Source organism: Xiphophorus hellerii, chromosome 9 (genome assembly GCF_003331165.1).
Source record: "Xiphophorus hellerii strain 12219 chromosome 9, Xiphophorus_hellerii-4.1, whole genome shotgun sequence".
NCBI lineage: Eukaryota > Metazoa > Chordata > Actinopteri > Cyprinodontiformes > Poeciliidae > Xiphophorus > Xiphophorus hellerii.
In genome coordinates this window covers 21,818,538-21,834,926 of record NC_045680.1, presented here as the reverse complement: position 1 = coordinate 21,834,926, position 16,389 = coordinate 21,818,538, and the positions used below count along the sequence as shown (strand labels likewise).

At 41.3% G+C, this 16,389-nt stretch overlaps 1 protein-coding gene across 2 annotated transcripts in view; it reads left to right on the top strand.

The window, feature by feature from the left end:
• Positions 1–15,651, top strand: part of osbpl1a (oxysterol binding protein-like 1A) — a 35,454-nt gene extending 19,803 nt beyond the window's left edge. The window contains exons 16-29 of one of the 2 annotated variants that reach the window (XM_032571413.1): positions 2,143–2,305; positions 3,635–3,824; positions 4,508–4,583; positions 7,811–7,945; positions 8,095–8,192; positions 9,294–9,476; positions 9,553–9,660; positions 10,932–11,021; positions 12,415–12,541; positions 13,505–13,618; positions 13,707–13,830; positions 13,933–14,023; positions 14,274–14,294; positions 14,718–15,651. In XM_032571413.1, coding sequence (XP_032427304.1) covers positions 2,143–2,305; positions 3,635–3,824; positions 4,508–4,583; positions 7,811–7,945; positions 8,095–8,192; positions 9,294–9,476; positions 9,553–9,660; positions 10,932–11,021; positions 12,415–12,541; positions 13,505–13,618; positions 13,707–13,830; positions 13,933–14,023; positions 14,274–14,294; positions 14,718–14,820 — 1,623 coding nt within the window. In that variant the 3' untranslated portion in view covers positions 14,821–15,651. The remainder of the gene's footprint in view (positions 1–2,142; positions 2,306–3,634; positions 3,825–4,507; positions 4,584–7,810; positions 7,946–8,094; positions 8,193–9,293; positions 9,477–9,552; positions 9,661–10,931; positions 11,022–12,414; positions 12,542–13,504; positions 13,619–13,706; positions 13,831–13,932; positions 14,024–14,273; positions 14,295–14,717) is intronic. The other variant, XM_032571414.1, reaches the window with a different exon arrangement.
• The last annotated feature ends 738 nt before the right edge of the window (positions 15,652–16,389 follow it).

Here is a 16,389-nt window from a genome sequence, read left to right as displayed (position 1 = left end):
TTTCGATGGACTGCTGAGTAAAGGCACTCATGAACTGCTGGGTATGTAAATCCAGGCGAGCTCGCCTTTACATGACAATGCACAGATTCAGTTCCGTTTTGCATAATTCTTTTTTTTTTTTAAAGGGAAAACGGACAAAGGCACAAACAAAGTGACAGAATACAAAAGCCTAAATTATGAGCAACACTAGAAGTGAGGAAGGAAAAAATAAATAACCATCAGTGGTTGTGTGAGTGAAGGGTTTTACTCTGACTCATCCAACAGAGGCAGAATTCCCGAGAGATCTTTAGTGTTAACTCTTCCTGCTTCAGAAACCGGGCGGCCGCAGAGTTCAATGTTTACACCGACACTAGGCCTTGATCGCTCAGCTGTGCCGTCTTTTGAGCTGCGGCCTCCAGCTGCAGAGCGCTCAATGACGGGCTGATACAATCCTAGAGCTCGCCTTTCAATAGACCTGCACTGAATGGCACAGTTTGCACATGACATGTTAGAAGTGTGAATGGCCCGGCAAGACTCGCACACGATGGAAAAGCTGAATCACGTCCAGCTCCCACAGTCCTGCAAAAGTAGCGCCACTGGAGAGGTTGACTGCCAGAATTTCCCTGAAGCTCGGGTCATTACACTGTATACCCCATTGCAGCTTGTTTTCTTTTGTTGTATGTAGTCAGATATTTTTTTTTGTCTCTGTGCCTGCGGAGTCAGTGATCTCCAACTGGATTAATAAAATGCCAGGCCATCACTGGCGGCAGTAGAAATGGATTTCCGTAAAGGTGCAGCTGAAATTTAATGCCTTCTTTTTGTCAACACGTATCACATCGTACATGTCTAATAATATAATAATAACGGCCCTAAATAAAAGCCACAGGTCACTTAATTTGCAAAGTTTATGTCATTTAAGCATTTTGCACGTTTTTGTACTTCCATTTGGGTCTCTACTGCCTCTAAAACCACCCAGGTGTTTAAAAAAAACACACCCAGCTGCTTTCTGGCAGTAAGTTTTTGTTTTCTGGTATCTGGAAAATGAGCCGTTTCAAAAACCTCCCAATTGTTAAATCACAATCAACGGACACTGCATCGTTACCTAGCAACCTCAGCAAAGCCCAGCCCGTCACCCAGTAACCCAAACTGAGCTGCAGCACGTTTGATCAGCTGGTTTTACCGCTGCATGCGCTGTACAATGGCTGCTGGACAAGACAAGTGTTTCGTTGTTGACTGACCATCCAAAAACCAACCGCTGCATTCCTGTTGATTGTGCAGGAGGTTCTACTTCTGCTTTTCCAAGATGTACGGTTGTATAATTGTTAAAATGTTCATGTTAAAATGGTCCAGTCAAAGTTCAAACCCAAATCCAATTGCGAGCCTGACGACACCTAAAATTGCTGTTCTCATTCACTCTCCATGCGATTTTGAAGTTTGATCTATTCTCCAAAGACTGGACAAACCCTCCAATGCAACAGACTTGAATCTTTAATTGCAACGCAAAAATGATTCCACAAAATCATATTTTTCAAGGTCTTATGTGTTTGAAAATTATGCACCGTTTTCCCTCCACTTCTCTCACTTCGTCGCTACTCTCCGTCGGCCTGTCGCAAACAGTCCCATGGAAATACGCTGAAGTTTTGTAGTTGTGCGTTGACAGAATTGTGAAACAAAATCAGGGGATACGAATACTTCTGCACTTTGTGTTAAGGTAGAGTTTTAACTAATGGTTTATTCAGCATCCAGCAGCTGTCATTTGATCGGTCTCGCCTGCACAGGAATCATGTTCTCCAGCTGGCCATTTGAGACGGCGGCATCAAGGCAGCCGTCCTCTGTTACAGAGAAGCTCTGTCTTTCTGTGGCTCTGATAAAAGAGAGGATGATCAATCCGTTGACATGCTGATTATTGCGAGACCAACTGCCATCACAGCCTGTCTGGAGGCCATGAGTGTTTGCCTTCTGTTTTCCTTGAGAATTGACTTTTGGTCGCCACGAGAGAAGCAGACTGTCAATCAGTAGTTGCTAAAAGTGCAAAACAGAATCCCCACCCTTTTCTTTTTTTAATTTTTGTCTTTCAGTCGGTGATTAATCTGTCCTTCTTTTGTCTGCGTATGTGTGTGTGTGTGATTTGGCTGGGTGTGTGCGTGTGCGTGGCGAGCTCAGGTGCGCAGTGTGAAATTGGAGCAGGAGGTGGAGAAGAACAAAATCCTCTCCGAGGCGCTGCAGACTCTCGCCACGGAGCATCACGAACTTGAGCAATCCGTCGTCAAGGGATCGTCACCGCGCAGCGCCCTCAGCGAGGATGAGTTCCACGACGCCGTGTCTGGTGAGTTGACAAGTTATCGAGCGCTCTCGGGACTCGGAGGGGGATTCTGTGACAGGCCGGCGTTCCCGTTCACGCTCGCTGCACTCTCGTTCACCTGCAGGACACCGGGATACTTTTTTTTGTTGTTGTTGTTGTTGTTGTTGCTGCTGCCGGTGAATTCCTTCGGTATGTGTGAGACTCAAGTTTGCCGGGTTTTTATTGCTTTTATGTCTGACTGATGTTTGATGACTTTTGGTCAACTTGTAGTCGTCATTAAAGCATTTTAAGCATTTTATCTTATTCTGTGTAGTTATGATACCTACTGTAGATAGTCGTGTCACAGCTGAGTGATCAGTAGTGGACATTTTCATTTATTACGGGAATTTTTGGCATATTCTAACAATGTTGAAGCTTTGGCGAAAATTAAGTTAATCTTGCCTCCTTGATTTAGGCTTTTCCATGATTAGGCCTAATATTACAACAACAAAAATTGCTTGATTGTCATTATTCAATAAACTATTCCTGCTGTGCACGTATGAAAAAGCAGGATGAAATTCAAATATTCCCCCGTTTATGATGCTGGTTTTTGGTTTGCACCATTTCTGATGTTTTCGTCATAATCACTCCAGCCTGTTTCTGACCTTCAGGTTTTGATTTTTGAATTTTGATTTTGATTTTAAAGCAGAGCACAAAGTACAGCTCAGGCGTAGGTACTCTTAACTTTAGGTCAAACAAACACGGAGTCCTGTAAATTAAACAGGTTTATCACTGGACAAAACTCTGGACATTTCGTGAAGTGTTTACCAGCATGATTTTCTTTTCTTTTTCTTTCTTTTTTTTAAACAAACACATGAGAATAACAACAGCAGTATGTTATATTAACATTAACAGTAATGTTTCATTAGCTACCCTTTATGTAACTGGACACAATAGAAAACTTATTTTGGTGGAACTGACGGATCTCTTTTCCTTTTTTTTTGAAGTACTTTTGCCTAGACGAGCATCTTTGGGGACGTGATATGGTTTAAATAATCAACAACTGAATAACTAATGAAAGACACGAGGAATTACTTATTATCTGTAAATTTGCCATAAATACGCTCTTTTAAAAAACGAGCATAGTGTTGCAGTCATTGCCTGCAACATGAAAACAGTTTCTAAAAGTTTTCCCATTTATAAGCCTCTCTGTTTGCACTTACTAGTCAATCAGATTTAAAGAAGCATCTCCCCCCCCCTCCACGTCTATTAATTAAAGAAGCTTTATACTCTTCAGCAGCCCGTGTTATCAGCCTTTGTACCCCCCCAGCTCTCCTCTGAGCACTCATCGCCATGTCTCCTCGTCTCTATCAGAGTCAGGCTCTGAGCTCTCCCTGAGCGGCTTTGAGACGGTGGCCAGCAATTCCTTTGAAGAGGACGAGGAGGAGGACGAAGGCTCTGTCATGCTAAGCAGCCCGTGCAGCAGCCCCGCCACCAGCATGTTGCAGGAGGATCACCATGGAGACAGGGACGAGACTCAGTCCAACGGGATAACAAAGCACAGGTCAGAAGTGCAATATGCCCCCACGGTTTACCAAATTGGCCACACTCCCCCTGCGCCTTTCATCTCTGGCTTAAAGATGAACAAACTCAGCAAAGGGGCCATTTTTCTCTTTTAAGTCTCTTATTGTTGCAGATACTCTTACCTGCTCTGAGAGGTTGGCTGGTTCTTTCCCCCCTGGTCTTTTTTTTTCTCCTCTCCTCTTCTTTATCCTCCCTCAGGTCTTTCCACTTCGTAGTGTGAATAATTTAGAGCGAGATTCTGTCTGGTAAAGCCACGGGAAAGGGTTGTATTGAGCGGGCCTAGCTCCGTGTCACTTTGTTAAATATTGATAAGGTCAATCCGGTGGGAGTGTGATCCCGTGTTTGCTGATCCCTCGGTGTCTCACACAATTCGGGCGTCCTTCAAATCGCCGCCATTTCACCTGCGAACCGAAGAAACCCGAACGATTCCAACGCGTCTCGTTGATCATTTTTGTGTCTCGTCTGGAGTTTCCTTCTTAACTGCGCACTTTTATAGCACCTACTTTGAATTCATCTTCTTGAATTGACGCCTGCAACTGTTATTCGTCTCGATGCCTCGGCTCTCTTAAAACGATGCCAGCTTCTGTACCGCTACTCGCTCAACGCAAATAAATTACACATGAATTATGGAGGACATGTAATTATGCGTGCACATTTTTTCAGGGCCAGCTTACCTGCGCCGATGTTCTCGAGAAACGACTTCAGCATCTGGAGCATTCTGAGGAACTGCATTGGAATGGTGAGCACGACGTTCCGGTGTTGGTTCGATTGACGTCAGGCATTCAGGTGGCGGCTACACTGCTGCTCGGGTGCAAATTTTAAGTTTTTTATTTTATTTTATTTTAATTTTTGTGGTTGTAAATGGACCAACAGGATTAAGCTTATCATTACTGTGACTCTGTTACTTACCTTGCATAGAAGAGAAGAAAATAGAGTAGAATACTTTCTGTCAGACTGAAGTGCTTTTCTCCACAGTAAGACATAAAATCACAATGAGGCTGTAAAATACAGAAATATATAGCTTCCAGTAAAATGAGAATCTATTTACACTAAAAGAAAGACGACATCCACATATTTTGACAACTACCTTTTGCACAACGTCTGCAAGATAAATAAATAAATGAGAGAGAGGTCATACGACAGTTATTTAGTGCAACAACTCCCTTTTGGTAAAACCTGTATTTAAACTTGTTAAGTCGTCTGAAACAGATCATGTGATATATCAATTCCTAAGTTTTCTATTAAGTAGCTATGTAGTGTGTATTGTGATAAAGAATGTTGCGTTTTCTGTGTGCTACGACATCACTAAGCTTCTTTCAATGTGGGGCTTTTTTTCCCCCCCTGACATATTTAATGATCACCTGACCATCTTGGGATGAAGCTCATTTTTTTGTGAGGTCTTTTATGTCCTTGGGGGCTCCCAAGTGGTTGCACAATTACAATCTTATTTAAAAAGTAGGCCAGGCTGACCTGCCGTTGGACCCGCTAGAAGAAACTCTGGGGGCCGTAGAGAGAACCAGGAAGTAGAAATCAGGTCTAACACGTGTGTAAATGTAACAAAAGAGGATAAAATACACCTCTTACATGTCATTACATTTTTTTTTGCGAAAGGTAGCACGTTATTTCTGCTGCTACAGCAACATGTCTTCGTGACCAATTGAAACAAGCGAATATGACTTCCAGCTAGCAAAGAGCCAAATACTGCTTTCTGCAGAGTTGTGGAAAGGAAAGAAAAAGAAGAGAAAAAAAAAGGGAACAGAAAAAGTTGGAGCCTAAGCATCACACACAAAGACAGAAAAGTTATTCTCTCTCCCAGGACTGTAGGACCTAAATGGCATCATTCTGTACAAGTGCTTGCACCTTGTTCTTGATGCGAATTCTGGCTGAAAAACTTTTTTCTCGTGTGATGTCTGAGAATATGTAGTGGGAGAGACCTATGAATATTGCCTGGGAGATCTGGCCTTTAGTTCTTGTGAAATACTGTATAAAATGGCCTTGCCAGCAAGAACTTTGTTTTTTATTTTATTTTAATTTTTTTTTTTAGCCTCTCTCTTCTTGCTGTGTGTGTGCACTCGGATCTTTAAAGTTGCCTCTCGTGCGATGTTCATGATGTAACAACATTAAACGCATGCTAACAACTCTGATGCAGCCTCAACACTTTGAAAATAAATTATGATGCTAAATGTCAGCGCTGGGTTCATTAATTAAATCTTATTCCTAAGGTAAATTTAAATGTGGATAAAAAGCTGCTTAGCTCCAGCTTGTTGGCGTTTTTATATGCTAACCATGCTAGAATTGTCCTTAAGCTTAGCCTATTAGTTAGCATTAGTTAAAACTTTTTTTTAAATTTTACACGGTGAAAACACCAGACGAAAACAAACTGCTATCTCATAGATTGTGTTGTAATAAATTACAAATATAGAAAGTGGGGAAAAAACTAGTAAACACTCAATTTATTTAGTTTGTCTTTGAAGTTTTTTACACATCTAGAAAACACACTAGACATTGTTCAAAAACATTTCAGCCTTCATCCAGACAATGTCACTGTTTGTAAATGTAACCAGGAACTATGACACTTAACACACCAAGAAGAAAGTCACACGATCTCGTGCAGCTGCATGAGTACTCTGACTTGTTGTTTTCACCAGGGGAGGTCGGCTCCAGCTGCTTGTGGTGGCAGTTTATCTCTAAAGCTACAAGGAGAAGTCTTCTAGATAAAAGATATTGCCAGAAAAATGTACAGGAGACAAAGAGCATCTGACAAATCATGTATATTAACAAGAAATAAAAGTGGTCTTAGTATGTATCCCTGAAGGACTCCGCATCCTGTAGCCGTTTTCCACTAGTAACCGCCTGAAAATTTGGCTATGATCTTCTGGAGAATATTTTTTTAAAGCGTCGGAAGGGCAAAGGTAGGACGCTCCTATGGTATATTTACAATCTGCAGATTTACAAAATGGGATTTCCTGGAGCTGTTTTAAGATCATCAGACAGTTGTGTCTTAGAAAATCTAAAAATCATCAAAGTACCAAATCTTCTATTTAAACTTAACCACCACTATTTATTTTACCACACTGACCAGCAAGAAAAACGTTAAATTATGAAAGATATCATTAATATCTTTCACCGAGTTGCAGTGAGGAGGTTAACAGACACACAGAAAATTAGAAATAGTTCCATCTGCAGAGTCTAAACTTTGTAAAAGCGATTGTAAAAAAAAAAAAAGAAAAAGAAAATGATTTAAAGCACAATAGCAATATCAGTCAGTGCTGAGTGTTCTCCAGTTTCATCATAAAACTTCGGTTTAAAAGTATCTCCTCCTCTTTTCCTGAAGCTGCTTAATAACCTTGAAATAAGTTTTCATATCATCTTTAAAGATATTGGTAAAGTGCTGCATTTTGCCAGTGTAATGAGATAATTATATCTGGGGAAATGGAATCATGAAAGATTTCTAGAACAGTCTATGCTTTCCTCTTGCAGAGTTATGAAAAACCAGGATTAAAGAAGAATTTTTAAAACTGTTACTAGAATTTATTCTAATTGAGGTAAAATATGATTTGTTTATCATAATTACATAAGTGCCCATAAAGTGTGGGAATCTACCTTGTTGACATGGCAACAGATTCCTGTTTATTAGCATTTTTAATTATGTTTATAGCTGTAATTCCAGATTAAATACAATTATCTAAGTTGAGGCATGGGATATTAAAAAAATCCCATAATTCCTGCTAATCTCTAGCTTCAAGGTTGGGCTTTCTGAAGCCTAGTCTTTGTTTCCCGCAATGTGACATTGTTGTTGAACTTTCTTTATCCATAACGGCATGCTTATTACTGCCATGTTTTGCTCAGATACGTCTCAAGTCTTTAGAAAAAAGAAAAAAATTCATTCCCAGAGGATCGGCGTGTGAAGGAACTCCGAGGTCCTCTTTATGATGAAACCTTGTCTCTCCTCCCCGTCTCTTTCAGGAGCTTTCCAAGATCACAATGCCGGTCATTTTCAACGAGCCGCTCAGCTTCTTGCAGCGTCTAACGGAGTACATGGAGCACACGTACCTCATCCATCAGGCCAATTCGTCTTCCGAATCTATCGAGAGGATGAAGGTGGAGCAATTTTCTTTAACACCCTCGAGTTGGAGTGAGCAAGCTGCTTTCCGCTCCGTCATTATGTTCCCTTTAGACAAGCCAAAGTTTTATTACGTCGTAGGTTAATGTGTTTGATCCGGAGTGTTTTGTGCGTTTGTCCGCCGCAGTGCGTGGCGGCGTTCGCCGTGTCCGCTGTGGCCTCCCAGTGGGAGCGGACAGGTAAACCCTTCAACCCCCTGCTGGGAGAAACCTACGAGCTGGTCAGGTGGGTGGAGCAGCAGGAGAGCGTTCAGACTTTAAAAGGTTTTTCAAAGACGTTTTTGTTTCCATGCTCCAAAAGCTAATGCCATAATCACAGTTCTGCTACTTATGGGATTTGAATGATGCGTTTGAACCGTTTTTGAATTGAATTCACTTCATTTAAAAACGTTTAAGCAATTTATGTGCATCTTTTTTTAATCCACAGAAGTTCAAACTTATGCATTTTGAATATTTGGAAGTCCCCTTGAAGAAAAACCAGATGGTTTTATTAGCCATCAACGAGTTTCTGTCGTATATCCAGCTACATGTTCAACTACTCCAGAAACGATAGTTAATTTACGTTTATTGATTTCAAAACCCGGTGACGAAGCTTTTACATATATTCAGGGGCCAATCCTTTTCATTCACTGATACTTGTGCATCATACAAAATGAATTAATGAGGATGAGGAAGACTACATCCCAAATCTAGTGACTGAAATATTTGCCCATTCTTCTATTTTTTATTTGTAAAAAATTATTTGAATCTTGTATAATTCTCTTTCCACTTCACAGTTGCGTACCACTTTGTGTTGGTCTTTCACTTTCAATTCTAATGCAACATGTTTATGTTTATGGCTGCAATGTGACAAAATATGGAAAAGTTCACAAGAATTAATACTTTTGCAAGCCACAGCAAGTTTTCCAGAAGAGCAATGATCCCAAACACATCAAACCTGGTTCATAAAACTAATGAAGTGTCTGGAATGACCGCATGAATGAGGAAGATCTGGTAACTGTGCCTCAAAAAGGTGGTCTGCGTGAGGAAAGCAACGCATTTAACTCTTCTATTGGTTTAAAAAAAAGTGGTCTTAAATCAAAGTTTTTCCGTCTTTTACCCAGAATCGTAATAAGATGCAGATGGATAAATTTGAGCCTGTATGTATAATTTTGAACTTGCATGGATTAAAAAAAAAGAGAAAAAGGAAATGAAAGACATTTATATCGATGATGAATGCATTCAAATGCCTTGCCTATCATCTCGCTTCTCAGTACTTGTGTGGTTTTGAGCGAAACGCGACGTGCAGCTCGACCTTTGTGACCTTTTCGTACCGTACGTTCCCCAGGGACGACCTGGGCTTCAGGCTCATATCGGAGCAGGTGAGCCACCATCCTCCCGTCAGCGCCTTCCACGCCGAAGGTCTGAAGCAGGACTTTGTGTTTCATGGATCCATCTACCCCAAGCTGAAGTTCTGGGGCAAGAGTGTGGAGGCCGAGCCGAAAGGCATCATCACGCTGGAGCTGCCCAAGTAAGAACAAAACGAAACCTGTGCAGCCATGTTTGTTTTTTTAAGTTTGAGACTTTTTTTTTTCTTTTTCTTTCAGGCATAGTGAAGCCTACACATGGACAAACCCCACCTGTTGTGTTCACAACATCATCGTAGGCCAGCTGTGGATTGAGCAGTATGGGAATGTGGAGGTGATCAACCACAGGTCAGATTCAGATCCATTGTGAAAATGTGTTAAATGTTATAAAATGCTCCCCGCGTTTTATTATACCCTGATCAGCCATAATATAACGACTACAAAATCCCGTAGCATCATCTTATTTCTGGAAACGTGTTCCTCTTGGCATTTCCGTGGAGTTTGCTTTGACTCTTGCTTCCCAACGGAGAATTTTCGCTTGCAAGTGGAGGACTTTCTTTTGAAGAGCAGCTGCGGGAATACAGGCGTGTTCAGTGAAACCCCTTGGAAAAGCGTCTGAGGAGTTTATCCTGCTTCCAAACTCCAACAAATGTCCATCTGATGTGGCCTGACACGAGGAGACGAGCCCCCTGCTGGCTTCTCCTCCTGGTTGGAGTTTGTTTTTGGGAACAAAAGAGACACCCACTCAATATTAGTCATTATGGCTGATTGGTGGATATGTATTCGCAGCGCCACGGCTAAATGGAAAACAGCTTCTTTCTCTTAAGAACTAAATTGTTTCTTATTGTGCTACATCACTTTGAAATTTAAATGCCAAACAACAAAGCGAGGAGGTGTGCTGCATACATCACCACACACACACACACCCGCGCACCCCCACACACACACACACAGGGTTTCCAACAATAACGACGAGGCACAGTGAGTCTTTTTCAAAGGAAGTCGCACAAGGACTTTGTCTTTTCAGGGTTAAATCCCTAATTGGTTTTTGACGTTTAAAATAGTTTCCAGATTCTGCTGGGAGTTTTGCATGAAACAACTTGTGAAGTGGTTGATTTTATTTTTTTTTTTTTACAGCACTAGTTCACAACTAATGTCATTAAAAGGCAATTCACAATACAAGCGGTTCCAAATCATACAGCATTTACACAGAGTCCAATTTGAATCAGTTTGCTTTATTCCAGTGCGATCCAATTATTTATTAATTAAAAAGATTAAAAAGAACCCCATTCACCTCAGATTATAGAGCAATACAGTCAAAATCAGCTGATCATGTGGCTTGCTTTCTGCAGGAACGAAAAAATGTTGAGCAGGAAGCTATCAAAGAGAGATAGCACAGAAAAAAAAAAACAGAACAGAAGAGCTTTATATTTAAGACAAATACAAAGAGAGTTCATGTACTGTAGAAAGGGTCGGCAACATTTCTGTCATTCGGTTAACTCGATTTGACTTTGATAAAAACGTCTTGTGTGATTCAGCAGTGAGTGAAAATAATTGCGAAGCATTGCTGTTGTAATTGTTGATCACTACGACACTTTATTCCTTTGTTTTCTCCCTAGGACTGGTGAAAAGTGCTGTCTCAATTTCAAACCATGTGGACTTTTTGGGAAGGAGCTGCACAAAGTTGAAGGTTACATTCTTGATAAAAGGTACAGTGAGCACAGCAATCAGAGGAAGTTTTAAATGGGCTTCCTTAAAGCTGTGGTGTGTCATTTTTCTAAAAATATATATATATATTTTTCACATATTTGTTAAAACTGTCACCATGTTGTGACAGTTTAACATGAGACAGATAGTCTATGAAAATTTGTTGCTCCTTTGTCTCCTCCCTACTGTCCCATTGCCATCTGAAGAAATGCACCGCTTCCGGTCAGAAACAACCAATCAGAGCCAGGAGGAGGGTCTTGCTGCTGTCAATCATGCCTGTGCATGAGCCGCGGCAGTGCTAATGGTGGAGAAACAAAATAATGTTACAGGAACACTACTGATCCACTGTCATCGGTATAGAAGCTAACTAGCATGGCAGGGTGATTGACAGCACTAAGGCCCTCCTCCTGGCTCTGATTGGTTGTTTCCGATCAAGTGATTTATTTCTGCAGGCGGCAGTAGAGACACTGGAAGTAGGCAGAGGAGCTTGATTTTATTTTGAATTTTTTTCACAGGTTATCTGTCTCATGTTCTTCTGTTACAACATTGTGACAGTTTCAACAAATATGTAAAAAAAAAAAAAACAACCATATTTGTTTATCAAAATTACTTACTGCAGCTTTAAACATTATTTTAGTTTAAAATTACTCTTTTATTCCTTAAAAAAAAATCAAAGTGGAAATCACAACATACTCTGAACGCTTGGTTTAATTCCAGCTTACTCTTGAGAGTTTGGAAAATCGTTGTTTCTCTCTCTATTATAAGAACTGTATTGATTTTTTTTCCATTGCTACCTGATAGTTTACATTCCTCCATTTGGCAAAATATTGCAGCGCAGATCAGATTTATTCGGACGCGTAGAGTAACCGTCAGCTCTGCTTTCCCATCAGGCACCAAATATAACTTAAGAGCTCAAATGAGGTCTAATGTAATGAGTCTCAAATTCAAACATGCGACACAGATTGTACTCTTACCCGTTCGCCACCGTTTCATAAAATCCCTAGTAGTTTTGTTTGTTTAGCTTATTGAACAGGCACCATATAAAGAAGCATTAATCCCAAAGGTAATACGCTTTACAGAGCTGATGTTCAAAAAGAAAACTGCTGTTTATACACTGATCAGTGCTCAGAATACCCACAGCTGGAGCGCTTTGACCTGTAACGAATTTAGTCAGTTTGACAAAAAACATTTAACAGATGTGGCAGAAAAGCAACACAAAAGTCCAAACTTTTAGCTGAAATTTCCTGGAAACTCTCGGCTGTATTGGATTTTTGGAGCTTCGTCTCCCTGGAGGTTTTTTCATCCTTTGCCGCTCGACACCGACTGAAGTCACCGGCGGTGCGCTTGTGCCTGAGGACGTGTGCATGTCTGCCTGTGTATCTGTGTGGTTCACAGCAAAAAGAAGCTGTGCGCGCTGTACGGGAAGTGGACCGAGTGCCTCTACGTCGTCGACCCGGCCGCCTTTGAAGCTCACAAGAAAAACGACAAAAAAGGAGCCGAGGAGAAGAAAGCCGGCAAAGCGGTATGAATTACTCAGCGGGGGTCGGCAACAACATGAAGTTAATTGCAAAGTTAAAAAAAAAAAAAAAAAAAAGGGAAGCTGTTGCTTCTATCCTTTCTGGGGGGGGGAAGGAAAATGAGCCATTGTTCCGAGTTTCGACTGAGATGAAAACGGTCGATGTGGGCAACTCTGCTCACAGCTTCGTGCGTAACTCGTCTGCAGATCTAAACCGCTAAGTGAGAGAGGCGTTTCAGCACACAGTCTAGAAAAGCCGTCTGAACTCTTTTCATTGGTCGTCACTTCAAACACTCAAATATATACTGCTGAAATATACGCTGCTTTGATGGTAGAACCTTAGAGAGATGTAGGCGACTGCTTGGACTGGCTTGAACTCCTAAACCTTTCATATTTCATTACATCACAACCAAAAACTTCAATGTATTGAAGTTTTTTTTGTTGTTTTTTTTATAAGATAGACCAGCACAACGTGTCGCTTAATTGTGAAGTTGAAGAAAAGTGATGAATAGCTTTAAACATATTTAAAGTATTTTTTTTTTTAAATCTGATTTTCTTTTCACCCGTGCAGCCTGATACCCCAAAATAAAATCCAGTGCAACTTGGGGTGCATTCACACCAGCCTTGTGTAGTCGGCTTTTTACCGAACTCTAGTTTGTTTGTCGAGAAAGTAGCAATGTAACAAATGTAGCAATTTTTCATCCCAATCTACGGAAGAGGATCAGGGCCACTGAAAAAAAAAACAAAAAAAAAACTTTTTTCCCAGAAGATTAAAGACGGCAATTGTAAACATGCAGCTAGACCTACATTGGAATAGCTTAGATCAAAGCATATTTATCTCTTATCTCTTAAAAAGATTTGTGTTTACACTGCTTTGGTGTTGTTCTCTCACTTGAAATCACACTTAAGTGCATTGCAGTTCACCCTCCATGTCACACTGAGAGCTGCTGTGTGTTTCTGTTCTACCAGGGTAACAGTGGGGATCAGGAGGGCGTACCCTCGCCTGCTTCAGACACTGTGGAGGTGATTCCTGGCAGCCAGCTGCTGTGGAGGATTGCCCCCAGACCAGCAAACTCTACCCAGGTCTCACCGATTCCTGCATTACCTACCATATATCACTCTTCAAAAAAGAATGATCCTTAAACATGAAATTACGATTAAAAAAAAACAGATGTACAGCTTCACGTCCTTCGCGATGCAGCTGAACGAGCTGCACAAGGACATGGAGGGGGTCATCCCGCAGACCGACTGCCGGCTCAGACCGGACATAAGGGCCATGGAGAACGGCGACATCGGTAACGCCTTTCTGTTTGTTTTTTTTTTTTTAAACGGAAATAAACTTTTAGCCCAATCCTCTTCGCCGTAACCTAAGAACTCGACTTCCGCGTCTCAAACAGACCTGGCGAGCGAGGAAAAGAAGAGGCTGGAGGAGAAGCAGAGAGCCGCCCGTAAAAACCGCTCTAAATCTGACGAGGAGTCCAAGCCCAGGTCGGGGTTATTCTCTTTTTATTTATTTTGTCATTAAATCTCTCACCAGGCTGTTTATCCACAAAGGAACCAGATGATTTTAAATGCACATCACAATCATCTGATCTTTCCTTTTTCTCCCCCCCCCCCCCCCCCCCCCCAACCAGAAACATCTTTGTGTTGTGTTCCTCTGAATTGCTCCAGATTAACTCTGTTTTTTTTATCTCCGTTTTTCACATTTGGTCGGCTGCGTCTTGGCTTTGATGCCAAGGAGTCCTCCCCTCGGCCCGAGGTTAGAGCGGCTCGCCGTTTGACTGACGCGCTCTGACGTCTTCTGTGTGTTCACGTGACCCTCTGTGTTTTCCAAAAAAAAACAACAACATCCTAATCTCTGAGTGAATGTTATCTGAACGACAGAGAGACTCGCAGTGTGAAGATATTTAATCCCCTCCTCTTCTTCCCTTCGCTAAAGCTTCACTCACCGCCACTAGAAGCAGTTACTCAAACACTACAGGCATCCTCCCTCCATATCCCTTATTAAAAAAAACAAAACAAACAAAACTAGAGTTGATGTTAGCTGAAACAGCCTGATCTCCTCACATCTAAATAATGAATAATGAAATTCGAAGATAAAGCATGCCCGCTCTTCGTTCCTCTCCTCTCTATGATTGTGGCTTGGTGCGGCGCTTCCTAAACGCCTTCTCTCTCGTCTCAGGTGGTTTCAGCAGGGGCCGAACCCCCACACCCGCTCCCAGGACTGGCTGTTCTCCGGCGGATACTGGGACAGGAGCTACAGCCAGCTGCCGGATATATATTAATCCCATTTTGTGCTCGGAAGAAAGAAAAATAAAAAAAGAAAGAAATCGCACTTATTCGTTAAATATCCCCAATAACCGTTTAATTCTCTTTCGTTTCTTTTTTTATTAATAACTACACTAATTATAGGCACTTTGGGAAGTTTGCACCTGAGCATTGTGGCCTTACTCTAAGTTATTATGGGAGGGACAAAAAGTCACTAATTAAATGTAGTTTGATGATGCTTTGAGACGCATTATTTGTATTTACACTGAAATGCTTTTTTTTTTTCTTGACTTTTAGCACAGTGGACTGGGAGTCTATAGTTTTTTTTTTGTTTTTTTTTTAGCATTTATCTTCTTTTAAATGTTCATAATTGTAAATCTGTGTATATACTCTCCACATCTCCAGCCATCATAGACCTCGGCGTTATATTCTCCATCTCTCTGGACCTTTGTCTGCTTTGCCTTGTACAGTTACAGGATTCTTTTAAACCCTTCTTACATTTGACGCTGTGTGTTCCCTCTCTCATTAACTCCCACTTTACGCATCAGCATAGCCGAATTTTTAAAGAACAATCATTCTGTCTTTGTGCTCTGTTTTTATTGAAGCGTGCGTAAAATTTGAGCGCTGTAAAGAGCTGAAGTTGGATCTGATTTCTGCTGTAAATTTGAACGTTGTACAAACCGAGCGATTTTTGCTGGAAATCATTTGTACAAAATGGTGAAAAACTATGATTTGAGTCCTCATAAGAATTTAATTTCACCATTTCAAGTATTTTTTTTTTTCCTCCCTGCTTTCATATTGAGCTTTGAAATTGTAAATTTCTTATCTAAATAAAACATTTCAGTCCATTCCTGTGTGTTGTCACTGTTGCCGTGAATAACTTGACATCAAGCAAGGCTGAGGCAACAATGTCTCAAAAGTAAGAAACAGCGCCACCTGCAGGAGGGGGGGAAACAGCCACATAAATCTGGGAGGTTTTTGACCATTTTTTTTGGAGAACTTGCAATAAATTCACAAATCCGCATTAGCGCAGGGATCTGTTGAGTTTGCGTGAATTTCTGCAGCGAAACCAACTACAAATATATATAAAAAATATAAAATCAAACTGTTCGCAACTAGCAAGACACACTCAATGAAGGAGTGGTTCTGCAGGTGGGGACCACAGACCACTTAGTTTCTATGCTTTCTGTCTGATGTTTTGGTCACTTTTGAATATTTGTGGCGCTTTCACACTCGTGGTAGCCTGAGACGGACCCTACAACCCACACAAGTGGCTCAGCTAGTGCAGCTCATCCAGGATGGCACAACAATGTCAATTCAACAATTGTGTGTGAATTGTGAGACAGTTATTTTTTGTTTTTAAGCATATGCACTGACTGATGGCACTTTTTAAATTTCGTTGTTCTTGTGGCAATAAAGACTTATCTTATCAGCTGTGGCAAGAAGGTTTGCTGTGTCTGTCAGCGTAGTGTCCAGAGTCTGGAGGCGCTACCAGGAGACCTGGAGGAGGCCGTAGCAGGGCAACAACCCAGCAGCAGGACCGCTACCTCCGCCTTTGTGCAAGGAGGACCAGGAGGAGCACTGCC